Source organism: Labrus mixtus, chromosome 7 (genome assembly GCF_963584025.1).
Source record: "Labrus mixtus chromosome 7, fLabMix1.1, whole genome shotgun sequence".
NCBI lineage: Eukaryota > Metazoa > Chordata > Actinopteri > Labriformes > Labridae > Labrus > Labrus mixtus.
Window position 1 is genome coordinate 26,657,289 of NC_083618.1, and position 16,283 is coordinate 26,673,571.

The window sequence follows — 16,283 nt, forward strand, 5'->3', positions numbered from 1 at the left end:
TGAATTATTCTTGTTTTTGAATGCGCAGCTCTATTTGAAAGTTTGATACCATGAGTCAAAAATTAAAAAAAACGAGACAACACAATCCTTATGAGCTCAGTTTTGCTTTCATTTCCATTTCAGCCTACAGACATGTAATTTAAATGATTTGTTAACAGTGCTTTTTATGCAAATTATTGTTCTCAAATGTAACTCTCTCTGCAAAAGCATGCAATGGAAATGCAACAGCTGTTTTTTTTTTTTAAATACAATAAAACAAGTACAGAACATAAGCTGCTAAATACTAGGTGTATATACTTTCATAATCAACTAAGCCAATTAAAATGATGTCTTGAAATATAGAGCACCCCTCTCTCCAAACTTGTAACATGCAACCTTGTGTTTAAAGTATCTAATCATTTTGATCAAGACGAATAACATTTGTCTGCAAAGAAATTATTGTAGCCTGGCTTCTTGTGAAAAATGTCAACATACAGTTATAAGGCTGAAATGGACAGGTGGGCTATTACATGTTTATAACACATATTTTCATGAGAGAAATGAGCAGCTCTATTTTCTTATAGGCTAAAGGTAGCAGGATATGAAGGGGCACAGAAATAAAAATAAAAAAAACTCTGCATTTCTAAAAGCAAAAGAAAAATCTTAAACAAAGTTTCCAAAAATCAAGTTGCTATCACATTTGAAAGTTACAATAAGTAAATGTTATATTACATATTTCACAAAACCGAGAGAAAAAGTGTTTTAAGTGTAGGAGAGGTGACCCTCTCTTGCTGATAATGATTTAGGCTATTTCACAAGACTACCACGTTGTTCTCTTAGTTATGACACATCTTCTGTTTTTAGTATTTCTATACCAAAGCTGAGCTGCTTTTGGCATGCCTGACAACAAAACCAAGTCGCAAGTGGATTAAAAAATTAAAATTTGGAGCACAAATGTTGATTTTAACACTAATTTCTCGATGATGTATGTTCAATCTATTACTGTATCTTATAGATAAACCTGCCCTATTTGTTTTATGATATGAGCCAGGCAGAAATCAAGACTACCATTTTGTCAGAATGGGGGCGGAGATTAAGGACCCCTTGAACGCCTCTTGTCAAATATTTGCTGCTTACAAAACCAGCCGGGTGAGCGTGTTTAAATTGGTGAAAACCGACCGACAGTCGTGTTTTAAAGTAAAAGTTGAAGTCGGAGAACATGGACAGGACGGTCAGCCTCCCAAACCAGCCGGACAAAACCACCAAAGGTAACATAAAACTCTCACTTTAAACATAATGTGAAAGCTTTACAGCTCCCTGTGCAGCACACTGAGCGTTTGTTGTCATTATTGTCATTATGCATGTATGTGCTTACAATTCTTATAACATGTGAATTATTAATTTTATTTGAACTCTGGTTTTTGCATTGGATTTTTGCTGCAATTTATTAATTTTGTTGTTTAAAATTATACTCAAGTAAAGGCGCGACAGCACAAGAGGCTAAAATGACTTGAATGGTGAGTTTGGTGTCAGGTCATGTTACTCTGGCATGTCTGCCTTTACAAGCTAAAATAGTCGCAGAGGATGTGGGATTACAGCAGCTGCAGTAACAGTCTAGTAGTAGTAGTAGTAGTAGTAGTAGTAACATTTGCAGTGACATTCCCCTCGCTGATTACTTTTGTTACTGTTATTAACGTGATGTAACCTTAATTGTGATGTAACCCTGTGTGTGTTTAGTAACTCTGGTTGAGAGCAGCAGCGCCCCCAGCGGGCTGGAACTGGTCAGCTCCTACCAGACACACAGAGTGGGAGACCCCATGGACCTGGTGTCCCTGGCTGCACAAGTTCAGAAGGTATGGACTGAGAATAAAGGGGAAAAAAATCATTACATGACATCCTGATGTTAATAAATATAAAATATTTGATCTATTTTACCTTATTTTGGTTGTATTGCACCGCGGGACGGAGACAAACGCAATTTCGATCCCACTGTATGTCTGGCATATTTTGAAATTGACAATAAAGTTGACTTTGACTTTGAAAAAATATATATATAAATCTTTTTTTTTTTTTTTTTTAGGGAGATGATTTCATTAAAGCCAATGCTTGCAACAGACTCACAGTCATCGCTGATCAGATCAGATACCTACAGGAGCAGGCAAAAAAGGTAAGAGTATGTACGCTGAGCAGGCTATTCATATGAATATTATAGTGATTGTTCACTACCATTTCATATGAATAGCATACACACATTTTGCTGTTAACCTTGTTTTTGCCAATATCTGCTCCCAGTAGATCACAAAACACACACACACACACACAACTGGACAATTCACTCTGACATTGTGCAATAATAATGTTATATTAATGTTATATTATGTTTATCAAACCACTTTGTGCAATAACATGTTACACTTTATGTGCATGTCTGTGTTACACTGAATGTTACGGACTACACTTTTGTCAAATAGCTGATCTATTTTTTATTTTTTTAAATCTATTTTTTAGTATCTATCTATTTTTTTGTACATTCTTAATTTTTCTTTTTTTATTCAAATTGTAGTGTGTTCACTTTCTGTTTGCAGTCTTTGCTCTTTGCTGCTGTAACAATGTAAATTTCCCCGTTGTGGGATAAATAAAGGATTATCTTATCTTACTTCTGTTGCATTTTAGCTCACCAAGACAGAATGCATCAACTGAAAGTTTAATCCACCCAAAAATCTACAGATGGAAACTAGCACTTCTACGATAATCTGGCATTTTTACAGCTGTAATTGTTACAGCTGTTCATTAATATGCACTGTCCCTAACAAATAAATAAAATAAATATTTTGGTGGACAAGATGTGTTTTATATAAAACTGTGTCTCAGAGAGAGCTTGTTAAAAATATCAGTGGATAATATTTAGATCTGTATCATCAGCCATTCTGAAAAAACAGACTACAGAAATAAACTATTTGTAGGGAAAAAAGAAGACATGCTTTCTGTTCAGTAAACATTTGTGTCCTTCTCTTTCTAGGTTTTAGAAGAAGCTAAAAGAGATGCTGACCTCCACCATGCTGCCTGTAACATTGTGAAAAAGCCAGGCAACATGTATTTCCTCTACGAACGGCAATCGGGACAGAAATATTTTTCTATCATCTCTCCTAATGTGAGTGAACAAACTGGTGCAGATGCATTTACAAGGATGTTTTTTTTTTTTTATCTGCCTTTGACGTTATGTCACTCTGTGTTTACACTGAGTATGGCATATGCACAGTACCTGTTACTTATCTTCCTCTCAGGTTGAGACCAGCACAGATAACGGTACACCTGCGAGCACGTGAATGTTATATGAGATTAAGAGGTGTTCAAAGTCTATGTTATTTCTCAGATAGGTTAGGGTGAGCAAGCGGCAAAAAGGCAAGCCGTTCAGGAGGGATAAGACTGGTTTGTTTATTTTGTTTTGCAGTTAAAGAGAGGGTCTCTCATGGTCAGATAATTAAAGGAAAGTCAGTGAATTCTGAAGGAAAATAGTTCTCATGTGTGACTTCTCACCAAATATCTTTTCCTTCTCTTCTAAAGGAATGGGGTCCAAGTTGCCCTCACACGTTTGTCGGTGCATTCAAACTTCAGCACGACATGTCCTGGACCCCCATAGACGAGGTGGAGAAGAGGGACTCGGAGATCGCCATCATGGACAAACTTTTGAGCCAGCAGACAGCTCTACCGCCGTACACAGGACCCAGCTTCAAGGGCCTCTCTGACTAAAGGACTACAAGGAAACAAGGACAATACTTTTTAAAGGACATGCAGATGCTGACTATAGTCTTAACATTAATATACAAACTGACAACGCCATCGATGGACGGGAATCGCTGAAATCAAAACAGTCCTTTAGACTTTCTGTAATTTGTTGTGTTTTGCCATTTACAACTTTCTCTGAAACAGAGTGAAAACATACTTACGTAACACGGTGACTTTCATACACTGAGTTCGGTGTATAATACATTACTGCAAGTTTTTGTTGTATGCACATCAACGTCTGATGCTGGATGTTCATCATTTCAATCTCAGGATGCTTTTCTGAAAATCTCAAATGTGGCTTCTCGGACAAGCCTGTGAATGGACACCAACAAATAAAGCTTTAAAACTCCTGTCAGTTAGTCTTTTATCTTAGTTGTTTAACTTGTGTTTTAATGGTGATCTTAAATTAATTACAGGGATTAGATTTAAGACCACCCTGTCGAGTTTTCTTGAAAACCAAAAAGTCCAGTTTAGCTTCTGTGTTTTGAAACACAAAACACATATTGTCCGCAAGATACTAACTTGATGTCATCTAAATTGTGCACATTTTTTCTTTTTTTACTTTTCGGGGCTTCAAGGGCTACGTAGTTTTGTGTGCCAGAAGTAATTTTATTCACTAATTTTGTTGGAGGTTGTGCATGCCCCGACTGTAGATCCTTATAATTGAATGATTAAAATGACCCCAAATCAATAAATTCCTCTACAGTAATTCACAAGGTACCTCCAATGTAGTCAGTTAAATTGAATTTTGAAGCACGCCTTCACTATTTGTTCAGTGCCACACTTCGGCCTACACGATTCCATGTTGTTCCTGTGAGATGCATTCGACCGTCTGAGGGCTGGCCGTCACCACCTGCTGAATCTGCAGACTTGGAGAATAATCACAGATTTAATTTTGTGGTGGTTTTCATTTATTTATTTTATTGACACATTCAGAACTTTATTAAAAAAAATATTTTTACAGTCTATGTTCAGAACATACAACAAATATTAAATACTATAATATATATATAATAATACTATTAAAAATTTGTGTAGAGGATAAACATACAACAGAAAAATACAAATTTAAGTCAAAGAAGAAGCTAAGTTAAACAAAGTAAGACTATTTTATTTAAATATTATACATCAGGCAAATGAAATCAGATAGAAACCTGGAGCAAGGACAGAAACATACAATAAACAAGGGCCAGAAATGAAAACCACAAAAATGTGGACAGTTCAGCACTAATCTTTCTTGCAATACTGCTAGAGTTCAGTTATTTCAGAGGTAAGAAAACATTTGTAATCCTTTAAATCAGGGGTTCCCAAACTTTTCAGGTCGTGACCCCCAAAATAAGGGTGACAGAAACTGGGGACCCCCCACTGTTCTTTAAGGTGGTTAGTTAGGTATATAACGTAGCGACAGCCACGCACACACTAATAAACCTATCCAAAAACTAGGAAAACAAAATAATACAACAGCCTAAAAACAATATAAAAATGTACACATTCATTTCACTTAATGATACTGTCTTATATGACATTGGACTACTTTTTGTATATTTACAAAAATGGCTTCTATGGCAATAGACTGAAAGGGTTAATCACGAAAACTACAAATGCCATACTGAACTACAGGAAACATTTTTTTAAGCTTCTGTTCCGGTATTATGTCATATATTTTTTTAAAACCCCCTCTGAGGTCTGCGGTAACGCCCGCATTTCCAAATTACGTCATTTGTTTTCATCGACTTTGATGTAGATCCCGACAATGTGGTTACAGAGAACCAATCTGAACGACGGGGAAACAAAGAGCCAATGCTGCGTTCATGTGCTGCTCGGTCGGTCTCAGTTTCCGAGTTGGGAAGTCGTTCTTCCGACTTCAGTGTGTTCTCGTGATGTCAGTTTGGAAAGTGGGAATGTTGTAAGAACTACAAAAAAACAGCGTTGACGCTACGAAGAAGTTATGTGGAAAGTTATATTTCAGCAAAAAGTTGATGTGCAATACGCTAATTAATAAAAAGGTATGTAACTATTCAGAAAACAGATTTGCCCCCCATTTGATGACGATTCTGACGGCAAGTCGGGCACCTAATTGCTTTCCGAGTTTCCGAGTTGTTGTTGTTCCGACATGAGTAGGTGTTCATCTGAGTACCCTGAGTACCCTGCCACCCCCCTCAACAGCCCTCTCCTCCTCCTCCCCAGACGACCCCCCAACAACCCCCTCCTCTTCTTCCTCCTCCTCCTCCTCCGACGGCCTCTCCATAACAGCTGATGAGGTGAGAAGCCAGCTGAGGAAGACCAAGGCGAGGAAGGCCACAGGTCCCGACGGCATCAGCTCCAGACTCCTGAAGGACTGTGCAGACCAGCTCTGTGAGGTCCTTCTGCACATCTTCAACCCGAGCCTGAGACTGGAGAGGGTACCGACTCTGTGGAAGACGTCCTGCGTGGTGCCAGTCCCAAAGACATCTCACCCCAGGGAGCCTAACCACTTCAGACCTGTGGCCCTCACCTCTCACCTGATGAAGACCATGGAGAGGATCGTCCTCAACAACCTCCGCCCCCTGGTGACTTCAAATCTGGATCCTCTGCAGTTCGCCTACCAGCCGAACATCGGGGTGGATGACGCCGTCATCTACCTGCTGCAGAGATCCTGGACTCACCTGGAGAACACCGGCAGCACTGTGAGGGTCTTGTTCTTTGACTTCTCCAGTGCCTTCAACACCATCCAGCCTGCACTGCTCAGGGGGAAGCTAGAGAGGGCGGGAGTGGACTGTCACCTGGCTGCATGGACAACGGACTACCTCACCAACAGACCACAGTACGTGAGGCTTCAGGACTGTGAGTCTGACATGGTGGTCTGCAGTACAGGGGCCCCTCAGGGGACAGTTCTCTCCCCTTTTCTCTTCACCCTGTACACCTCAGACTTCTGTTACAACTCTGGGAGCTGCCACCTGCAGAAGTTCTCCGATGACACAGCCATCGTGGGGTGTGTGTCTAAGGGGAGCGAACAGGAGTACAGGCAGGTCATCATGGACTTTGTCGACTGGAGTGAGCTCAACCACCTTCAGCTCAACGCCAGCAAGACAAAGGAGATGGTGATTGACTTCCGCAGGAGACTGCACCGGTGAACATCCAGGGCTCGGACATCGAGAGGGTGGAGACGTACAAATACCTGGGTGTTCACCTCAACAACAAACTGGACTGGTCACACAACACCGACGTCCTGTACAAGAAGGGCCAATGTCGACTGTACCTGCTGAGACGACTGAGGTCCTTTGGAGTGTGCAGGACTCTGCTGCGGACTTTTTATGACACTGTGGTGGCGTCCGCACTTTTCTATGCAGTGGTCTGCTGGGGAGGAGGGAGCACAGAGAGAGACAGGAAGAGACTGAACAGACTGGTCAGGAGGGCCAGTTCTGTCCTGGACTGTCCTCTGGACTCTGTAGAGGAGGTGGGTGAGAGGAGGATGCTAGTGAAGCTGACATCCATCATGGACAACCCCTCTCACCTCTCACCCCTCTTTAACAGCATCACCACCTCATGCTACACACTGTGTGTGTTTTTTTTAAGAACAATAACCCTTTCCTGTGTAGTTACTGTGTAATTTTACACTATTGTATTTTTTTATTTAACTGATGTAAATATGTTTGATTTGATTTTAACTTCTATTTTTATTTTTTAATGATTATATTCTCCTGTTTTCTGGAGCTGCTGTAATGCACAAATTTCCCCCACGGGGATCAATAAAGTTTATCTTTATGTGCATTTTACAACTCGGAAGCTGTTTTTTCCGATGTGTCCGACACCACGTGAATGCACCAGTATTCCCGCTTTTATACGGCTCCACCCACACACACACACACACACACACACACACACACACACACACACACACGTTGCTTCTTTCGACAACAACAGCGACACAACAGTTTGCAGACAGGTCAGCTGACTTCAGGAAACAGAAAACATCCAAGCATCAAAATGCAGCGACGACTGAACCGACCTGTCCTGCCAACTTGGAGGAGAAGAAGAAGAAGATTCTGGCAATTCATCTTCAGCTCCAGAGAGTGAGGACAGCGACGAAGCAAACGAATTAATCTATGGTGTTGACCCCCTACAAGAGAGGTGAGACACACCTTTGTTTTTTTTTTGTTTTTTTAAATAAATTGTCTCATGGGTGATTATTATAAATATTATATTATTGCTTTGTTGAACATTGTCTTTAGTCGACCTGTATACAGAGCATGACATCAAGACTGAACAACAACAACAGCGACACCTTACTTGTCTTAAAGCAATATCACTCATCCAACCGTAACCATGGGTAACCTTAAAGGCACAGTGCATCATATCAAACAGATACTCTTGTAAAGTACAAATTGTAAATATAAATAAAATTAGCATTAAATCAAATAATGTATATTATCTCAACCTAAGAAAAAAATATATATATATACCGGTATATATATATAGATCAGGGGTGGGCAACTGGCAGCCCCCATCAACCCCTCAATGTGGCCCTCAGGTCAATTTTTACATATCAATGAATTGGAAACATGAAGAAAACATGACAAAATCTGCCATGAAATCATGAAAACCAGAAATATGTCCATAATAATATTTGATCACTGGTATGTGTTAAATTTGAGACATAATTGACTGTAATCGTTTTTTGTATACTACAATTTGGCCCTCTGGCAGTGAGAATTAAATGAATGTGGCCCTTGCTGTGAACGAAGTTGCCCATCCCTGACACATATATATATATAGAGAGAGAGAGAGATGCCTATATATTGTCTGTGATCTTTAAGTATTTATTCATGTACTTTGGGTGGGAAGATAAAGTGTCCAAAATACTGTGTTGTCCAAGTTTCAGTCCACCTAAGTGCTCTCTTTGTAAACAAGCTTTTTACATTTGATTTTATGTACAGAGAGGAAGATGACCAGCCGAGGACCGCAGCAGCTATCCCAACCAGCCGTGGTGATCCTGGGAGTGATGGCGAAGTCCTTGATCCTGTGGATAACATTGACCCCCTCCAGGAGAGGTAAGACACATTTTTGCTTTGTGTTTTCTATAAGTTGTCTTATGGATTATAATTATTATTTTATCATTACTTTGTTGAAATACATTTTGTACTGTTGAAATATTTGCATTAAGTTAAATCATACACTTTTTCTCTATGTTCAAATAATTATTTAATAATGTTCTCGTGAAAAAGAAGAAATATTTTGTTGTTTTACTATGGAAAACCTTTGCTTAGTGCTCTCTTTGCATTTGACATTTTACATCCACAGAGAGGAAGATGATCTGCCTAGGGATGCAAAGAGCAATGTTAATCCTATGAGGCTTCGTCAAAGGAGATCCATTCCCCCCCCGCAACGAGGGTTAGACAGAGTGCAAAGCGTCGTCGGGTAGAATCTGCAACAGCTCAGCCAACACGGCCAGACCACTCGTCACAGGCATGGAAAACCGAAAAGGACCCGGATATCCGCCCCAAAACACCCACATTCCAGCCACGCAGAACTCCCGGGGTCCAGGTGGATACAACCATACCACAATCCCCCCTGGACCTTTTCCAGCTTTTCTTCTCTTTGGACACATTGAGTACACTCTGCAAAAACACCAACAAAAATGCAGCTAAAAATATTGCAAAGGGGAAAAAATACCAATGGACAGATGTTTCAGTTGCTGAAGTGCTGAAGTTCATTGGTCTCCTGCTGTTCACCTCAATGCTAACACTGACTAATGTCCAGGACTACTGGAAAAGGAACCATATCTTCTCAGTGCCTTTTCCAGCCACTATCATGGCAAGGGATCGGTTTATCATTGTCATCATCACGTTTGTCATCTCAGCGATCCAGATGAGGATGTTGAGAACGACAAGAAGAAGGGAACTCCACAGCACGACGAGCTGTTTAGACTCAGGCCTCTGCTGGATGAGATCCGCATTTCCCGCCAGACACAGTACCACCCACGGATCAATTTGGTCAATCGATGAACGGATGGAGGCAACAAAAGCAAAAACGGGCGCAATTCATGGCGGGTAAGCCGCCAAAGTGGGGGTTCAAGCTCTTTGTGTTGCTTGATTCCAGCGATGGTTACACCGTGAAAGAACAGTCGCACAGTGGGAATGGGTTGTCCTATGACAGTGTAATGGATCTGATCACACCATCATATCTTGGGACTGGATATCACCTTTATGTTGACAGTTTCTATACCAGTCCCAAACTGTTTACTGACCTGAATGACATCATGATTGGAGCATGCGGTGCTTACCGTGACGACAGGAAAGGCTGTCCCTCTGGAAGAGCAAGTCCACTCAACAGCAAATCACAGAGAGGATCGACGAGATGGATCAGAGAGGACCCCCTGCTTTTTCTGAAGTGGATGGACACACATGAGGTGTCCATGTGCTCCACACTTCACCAAGCATTCTCTGGTGAGATGGTCAAAAGGAAAGTCAAGGGCAGAGATGGACGCTGGAGTGCGAAAGACATTCCTTTCCCCATTCCCATCACGGCTTATAATCAGAAGATGAAGTCCATGGGGGGAGTTGACCCCTCAGACCCACTGACACAGTACTATTCCTCTCATCACAAAACATCTCGCTGGTATCAGACCCTCTTCCTTCACTTTTTGGACAGTGCTACGACGAATGCCTACGTCCTCCACTGTGACATCAGCAAGACCAAAGAAGTGAAGCCAATGACACGCAAGAACTTCTTAGAGGAGCTGACAGCCCAGTTGTGTGGGACAGACGAGAAGGGTGTTCCCAGCAACAGCAGCAGGAGCTATGACCATCTTCCCGTTCCCATCGCAGAAAGAAAGTGTGAAAGAAGAAAGTGTCATCGCTGCGGCCTAGAGGACCAAAAGACAAACCCGACACCGTGGAAGTGCAAGGCCTGTGACATATCACTCTGCCTTATAGTGGACAGGAACTGCTTTGAGATGTGGCATCTGTAGACACACACACATTTCAACTCTGTTCCAAAGTTCATTTACTTTTAATTATTATTATTATTATTATTTTAGCTATGTCACAGTGGCAGGAACTTTTTGGAGTAGTGGCATACCTTAAAATAAAAATAAAAACACTTGCTGCTTTTTTTTGTAAATAGTTGAATCAATTCACATTTTTTTCTAAATGTACTTTTGATATTTTTTTTTTTTTTTTATAGATTTGAAGTTCATTTTTTCAGAATAAAAAAAATTATCAATTTCTTAAAACCAATCTTTTTCTTGTGTGTGTGTGTGTTTGGGTCCTGTGTGAGGATACAGTATCTCAAGGTGATATACTGTACTAATGAATGGTCTGATCATAAAAGTGAGGTTGTGCTGAAAAAAACAATACCAGGCACTTAAATGGTGAAAAGTTTTTTTCTTTAGCGTACTTAAAATGTGGATTATAGTAAACAGTCAAAAAAAACTCGGACCTCAGAGGGGTCTTCCCAGCTACTGGACAGTAAAATGTTTCCAGCAGACAACTTTCTCAATATTATTTTAAGTACACTATTAGTATTCCTATTTGTATCTGTTTAAATCACTTGATTTGTTTGTGGTGGATAAATCAGCTCCGGGATACAAACGTGTGTAAGATGAAGATCAAAGTGTCATTTTTTGGAGTCTGTTTTGTAAAAGTTTTAGCCTGGGATGCTTTTGCTCCTTTATTGCTCTGTGTACAGTGATAGTATTAAAAAAAAAAAAAAGATAAACAAGCTGAGATATTCAAATCTCAAATGATAGTTTAAAATGTTGACTGTTGTAGGACAGCTCTTGGTAAATGTATCCCACTGCCAACTTGTAGTTTAACTCTTGAGCTGTTTATTTTGTTGAAGGGAAAAGCAATTTTGGTCAACCCATATTATATCAGTGACACCCTAAGTTATACACTAACCAAAATGTAGTTTTTTTCCCCCAACTATTTGGCAAATGATCAACAAAAACATCAGCTTTTAAGCATTGGTTTTATTATTACATTGGCAACAAATTAAAGTGCAAAAATGTTATTTTCAATCATGTGTGTTTGGCAGTTAAGCTTTAAGCCCAATTGGAGTTAAATGACTTTGTTAAAAGTAAGCTGCTAATTAAAAACCAGCCAGTGTCATGCTTCACAGTCGACTCTGAGATTCTTTTGTGAGGTTGTGATCGTCAGCAGATAAGAACTTATGTGAGGCAGAAGCTGCCAGTCGTCCGTTGCGATCTTGAAGTGCACAGCGTCTTCCTCAGACTTGACTTTGAGCAGCACGTGAGACTGAGGAGGGAGGAAGAAAAGCACTTTGGTCTCTTCTTCTTCTTCAAACTTTGATATAAGGAAGGGAAGGAAATGTTCCTTCACCAAAGCAACCAGAGCGTCCTCCTCCAGCTGGCAGCAGAACAGGCTGGTGGCACAGTCTTGTAGGTCCTCCTCTCCACTCTCAGAGTTTATTTCATCCCATAAACTTTCAAACAAGCTCAGTTTGTTGCCACGTCCCCAGGCCAGGGGAACGGGTGGAGGCAAGAAGGTCTGTTGGAAAGCCACGTGGATATCGGGCAGGACGGTGAGCCAGGAGAGCCCGTCCTGGGTGGTAAAGATGGCGCTGACCCGGAGGACGGTGGGGTACGGACGCTTCGGCTTCAGTCTCAGCTTCACAACGGGCGCCGGTCTCTCTCTGAACAAACAGGGGACACTGATATCACTCAGCTCTTCATAGCGGTTATCGGTGAGGGTGAAGTGGAGGCGGATGCTGAAGAGCTGATCAAAGCGGGAGTTGTCTGTTCCCCACATCAGCAGGTAGTTTAAGGTGACATCAGAGGCAACGCTGGACTCATCAAACTGAGCTCTGTAGGCCGTCAGTGTGTTGGGACAGTTCTCTGTCTGATTCTGGTCGCTGTCCATATCCGATTGGATTGCCTCTTGTTGCTCAGATTGGGCCTCCACCAGCTTAATTATAGCCTTCTCTGTCTGGTGGATGCTTAGCGTGCTCGTCAGCCCCTCGCTATCAGCCATAATGGACGACAGTGTTCTCTTCTTGACCTGCCGCCCCCCCTCAGTCAAACCCTGTGCCAACACGCTGACCAGCTTTTCTCGGGACAGCGTGGTCAGGAGGGCGTAGTAGAGGCGCGCGTGGTCCTGGATGTCTGTGTCCCCGTAGCTGCAGGCCAGATGCTGGAGGACGTCTGCCTGAGGGATGAGCAGCGAGTCCAGGCTGGGGTGGTCGAGGAGGCGGCGACAAATCCCCAGCAGGCTGTTCCCCAGACGCCAGTCGCCGCTCATGAAAAGCGACGCAGGCGATTGGGCGAGGATGCGGGAGAGGAAGCTGAGGGTGCTCTGCTGCGGGATTTCTCCTTCTTCGGCCACGCGGGCAAGCATTTTGAGGTGTTGGCTGAGGTCCTGCGAGTTGAGCTGGGCGAGCGGGGCCTCGGTGATGACTCCCCGGAGAGCGCTCAGGAGCCTCAGCGCCCAGTTGGACTCGGGGAGCTTCTCCTGGGTCTGGTCGGCCAGGTTGATGAGCTGTGGAGCGAGGTGGGTGTGGCTAAAGTAGAGTGTGCACAACTTCTCCAGCAGCCTGTTGGCAAAGCGCTCCAAGTGACTGAAGTAGAAAAGGAAGAGGAAGGTGGCTCTGAAGAAGGTGACGACCATCTCTCGGCCGCCCCCGTGTTCCACGATGTGCAGCAGCGAGTTCAGATGTTCGTAAAGGTAGGCCAACCCTAAACTCTCCTCGCCCTCCTCGCCCTCCTCCAGGTAGACCAGAGACAGCAGGTTAAGGCGAGCCAGCATGGTGGCGCTGTCGTTAAACACGGTGGGCAGCAGGGCCGAGGCGAGCCGGGGGGTCAGCAGCACCGGCAGGGTCTCGTCGCCGTCGCCGCAGCCGATGGGCCGGTTCTCAGGGAAGTGCAGGATACAGTCCATGTAGAGGAGCTTCTCGGGCGTGCTCAGCAGCGGGTGCTGCGAGAGAACCACCAGCCGCTTGAGGATGAACGCTTCGTCTTCGGCGCTGAAAAGGCTGTCTGTGAACGCGCACTTCATCAGCAGAGTGGCGTGAAGGAGGCAAACCTGGAGGGAGCAGCGAGGTGAACCAAAGATCAGAGAAGGGAAGAAATTATTTTAGTGTCATAAATGTATTTACATTCTTTTCTTCTCTAATCTAACAAAACACTTCTGATTTTATGAAACAGCCAAAGGAACCACAACATGTTTTTCACCCAAAGCATCTGACAGTTTTCACCAAAAAGTCATTTTCTGCACTTTTCATCGTGAGAGCTTTTATTTATTTATTTTTTTTTTCAAGATTTCATGGACTAATCAGCTCAATAGATACTTTAAGCAAAGTAATATCTTTAAGTCTTAAAAATGTCAGACAGTGGTTTTGCACATTTTAGCCAATCAATTTAAAAATCGAATTAAATCTCTTAATAATGTATTCCTTTAGACACGCTGGATTGTTTTAAATACCTAAAGAAATGTTTTTGCAGGATCCACTGAGAGTCGACAGGTTGCACAACTCAACTCAACTCAGCAACGTAACCTAACCATCCTAACCGTTCCCTACTTCTGCTTCTGCTTTTTGAGAGTTTCTTCTCGATTAGCAACATGAAGTCGGTCGGTGGATGCAGATGGCGTGTCCATGAAAGGCCAATTATAGAACATCTTAGCTGGAGTTTGTTTCACTGCCCTCTAAAAGGAAGCTGCTGCTCTTATTTTGTATTGTCAAAACAGAAGCTGTCATGCTATTAAAGCTCTTTAAGACAAATATTTACATGAAATACACCAACTTAGCAGACTGAATATTGTTTTAAGTTGAGGCACGGTTTTGAAATGTCAATCTCTGGTGCTTGAAATTCAACAGCAGATCATTCTGAGGCAATTTCATAGTTGCAAAGAATAATCCGCTGACCTCTTTGAATACAGCTTTCAATAGAAGTAGTTAAAACTGGGGTAGGTCTGCATGTCTGCAACAGCCAGGCAGCGACTGTCAGAGAATTTGAGATACTGATTTGAATAAATATGACCAAAAATAATCTTAAATAAAAATCAGAGACCCTTTTTTTCACTCATTTCTTTTCAACACAAACCTCGCTCGTGCCCAGCAGTCGCAGCAGCTGAGCTCTGAATACAGATGGAGGAACACCAGGGACCATGGCAACCACCTCCGTCAGTCTGTAAAGCAGTGACGCCTGGCACATAGGAGTGAGGAGGTATGACTCCTCCAGGAGAGAGGACAGCACCGAACGCAACTCCTTACTATCCGAGCCGGTCTGGAGGGTAGGAACTGTACCCATGGGCCCCAGGATGACCGAGGCCAAGAGGGCGGAGTCTTTGTTTTTCGTCCGGCCCGAGTCCTGCTCTGCTTCCCATGCAACGGTCGTGTTTCCTCCCAGAAGAGCCTTGAGATGTTCAGCACCGGCTCCAGCCTCCTGGGTGAGCTGATACACAGAATTTCTGAGCACCAGGGTGTGAAGTCCAGCATAGGCCTGGTGGAGTCTGGAGCCCTCCCGCTGACGTAGCCCGCCCAAGAGCTCCAAGTGCTGGGAGAGAAGGCCTGGAGAGCAGGCCTCCAGCTCCCGCAGGCAGTCGCAGGCGGCGGCCCGTAAAGACCGAAGAGCTCCATCGCCTTGAAGGTCACTGGTGTCCTGGGCTACCTGGAGCAGCAGGTCCAGGAAATCTTGAGACGCACGGGATTGATTGCTCACGCAGGACGTACAGATGAGCGCAGAGGTAAGGGCCAGGAGGAGTTGGCAACGAAACTGGACATATTTGGAAGGACACTGAGCGAACACTGACATAAGCTCCAGGGCGGTCTCCTCTCCGACTGAGTCTGATGGACACAGCAGAGTCGGGTACTCGCATATGGGGGACAACAGGAGGACCTGAGATGGGGTAAAAAAAGAAAGAACCAATTGGTCAATAAACATCCAGAAAAAACCTGTCTTTTTTTTTTTTCATATTCAGCACGTTTAAAAACAACAAATGTTGACCAAAGTGCTTTGCAGAGAAGATCAAAAACAACTACACATAAAAATGGAGATTAACATCAGGCACACATTTAAGGGAGGGGGTAAAGTTAAGGGCATTTCCCTCTTACTTTGACACTGTAACTGGCTCTGTCATCTCGGAGCTCACGGAGCAGCTCTGCAAGGAAAGCGTCAGCTGTTGTGCCGGAGAGGAAGCGAGACGGGCTGCTGGAGAAAACGGAGATCCTCTCGGCCCAGTTCGCCGCCATTATGGCTCAAAATTTGCAACCTGTGCGACGTGGAAACTGTCACCATCGACAACTCAATAAAAGTAATAACAGAGAGTAAACTTAAACTTTAAAATGATCACAAAGCCCCCCATCCGAGACAACCCAGAGGACCTACAGCGATGGGTTCCTTGTTGTGGTTGTGTCACGTGAATATTTCATGTTTGCACAGTGACAACAGCGCCCCCTGCTGCTTTGGAGTGAGGACCGAGAGTCATGCGTGTCAGAGTTATTCAACCACAAATCTTAATTTTATCAGGCTTTTCATTGCAATTACATTTAAAACGACTCAAAGAGGTCATCATCATCAATAA

The 16,283-nt window shown here is 43.0% G+C and overlaps 2 protein-coding genes across 2 annotated transcripts; one reads left to right on the forward strand and one right to left on the reverse strand.

Annotated features, from left to right (window-relative positions):
* Positions 1-1,087: 1,087 nt before the first annotated feature.
* On the forward strand, positions 1,088-4,132 carry c7h1orf50 (chromosome 7 C1orf50 homolog). Its single transcript, XM_061041429.1, has 5 exons — positions 1,088-1,247; positions 1,717-1,832; positions 2,060-2,146; positions 2,999-3,130; positions 3,544-4,132. Exons 1-5 carry the CDS (start codon positions 1,199-1,201, stop codon positions 3,727-3,729), a joined length of 570 nt encoding a protein of 189 aa, XP_060897412.1. The 5' UTR covers positions 1,088-1,198; the 3' UTR covers positions 3,730-4,132.
* Positions 4,133-11,696: 7,564 nt separating this feature from the next.
* ap5b1 (adaptor related protein complex 5 subunit beta 1) lies at positions 11,697-16,133 on the reverse strand. The gene is made up of 3 exons (XM_061041430.1): positions 15,814-16,133; positions 14,804-15,598; positions 11,697-13,784 (listed from the first exon to the last, which is right to left on the reverse strand). Exons 1-3 carry the CDS (start codon positions 15,949-15,951, stop codon positions 11,853-11,855), a joined length of 2,865 nt encoding a protein of 954 aa, XP_060897413.1. The 5' UTR covers positions 15,952-16,133; the 3' UTR covers positions 11,697-11,852.
* Positions 16,134-16,283: the final 150 nt, after the last annotated feature.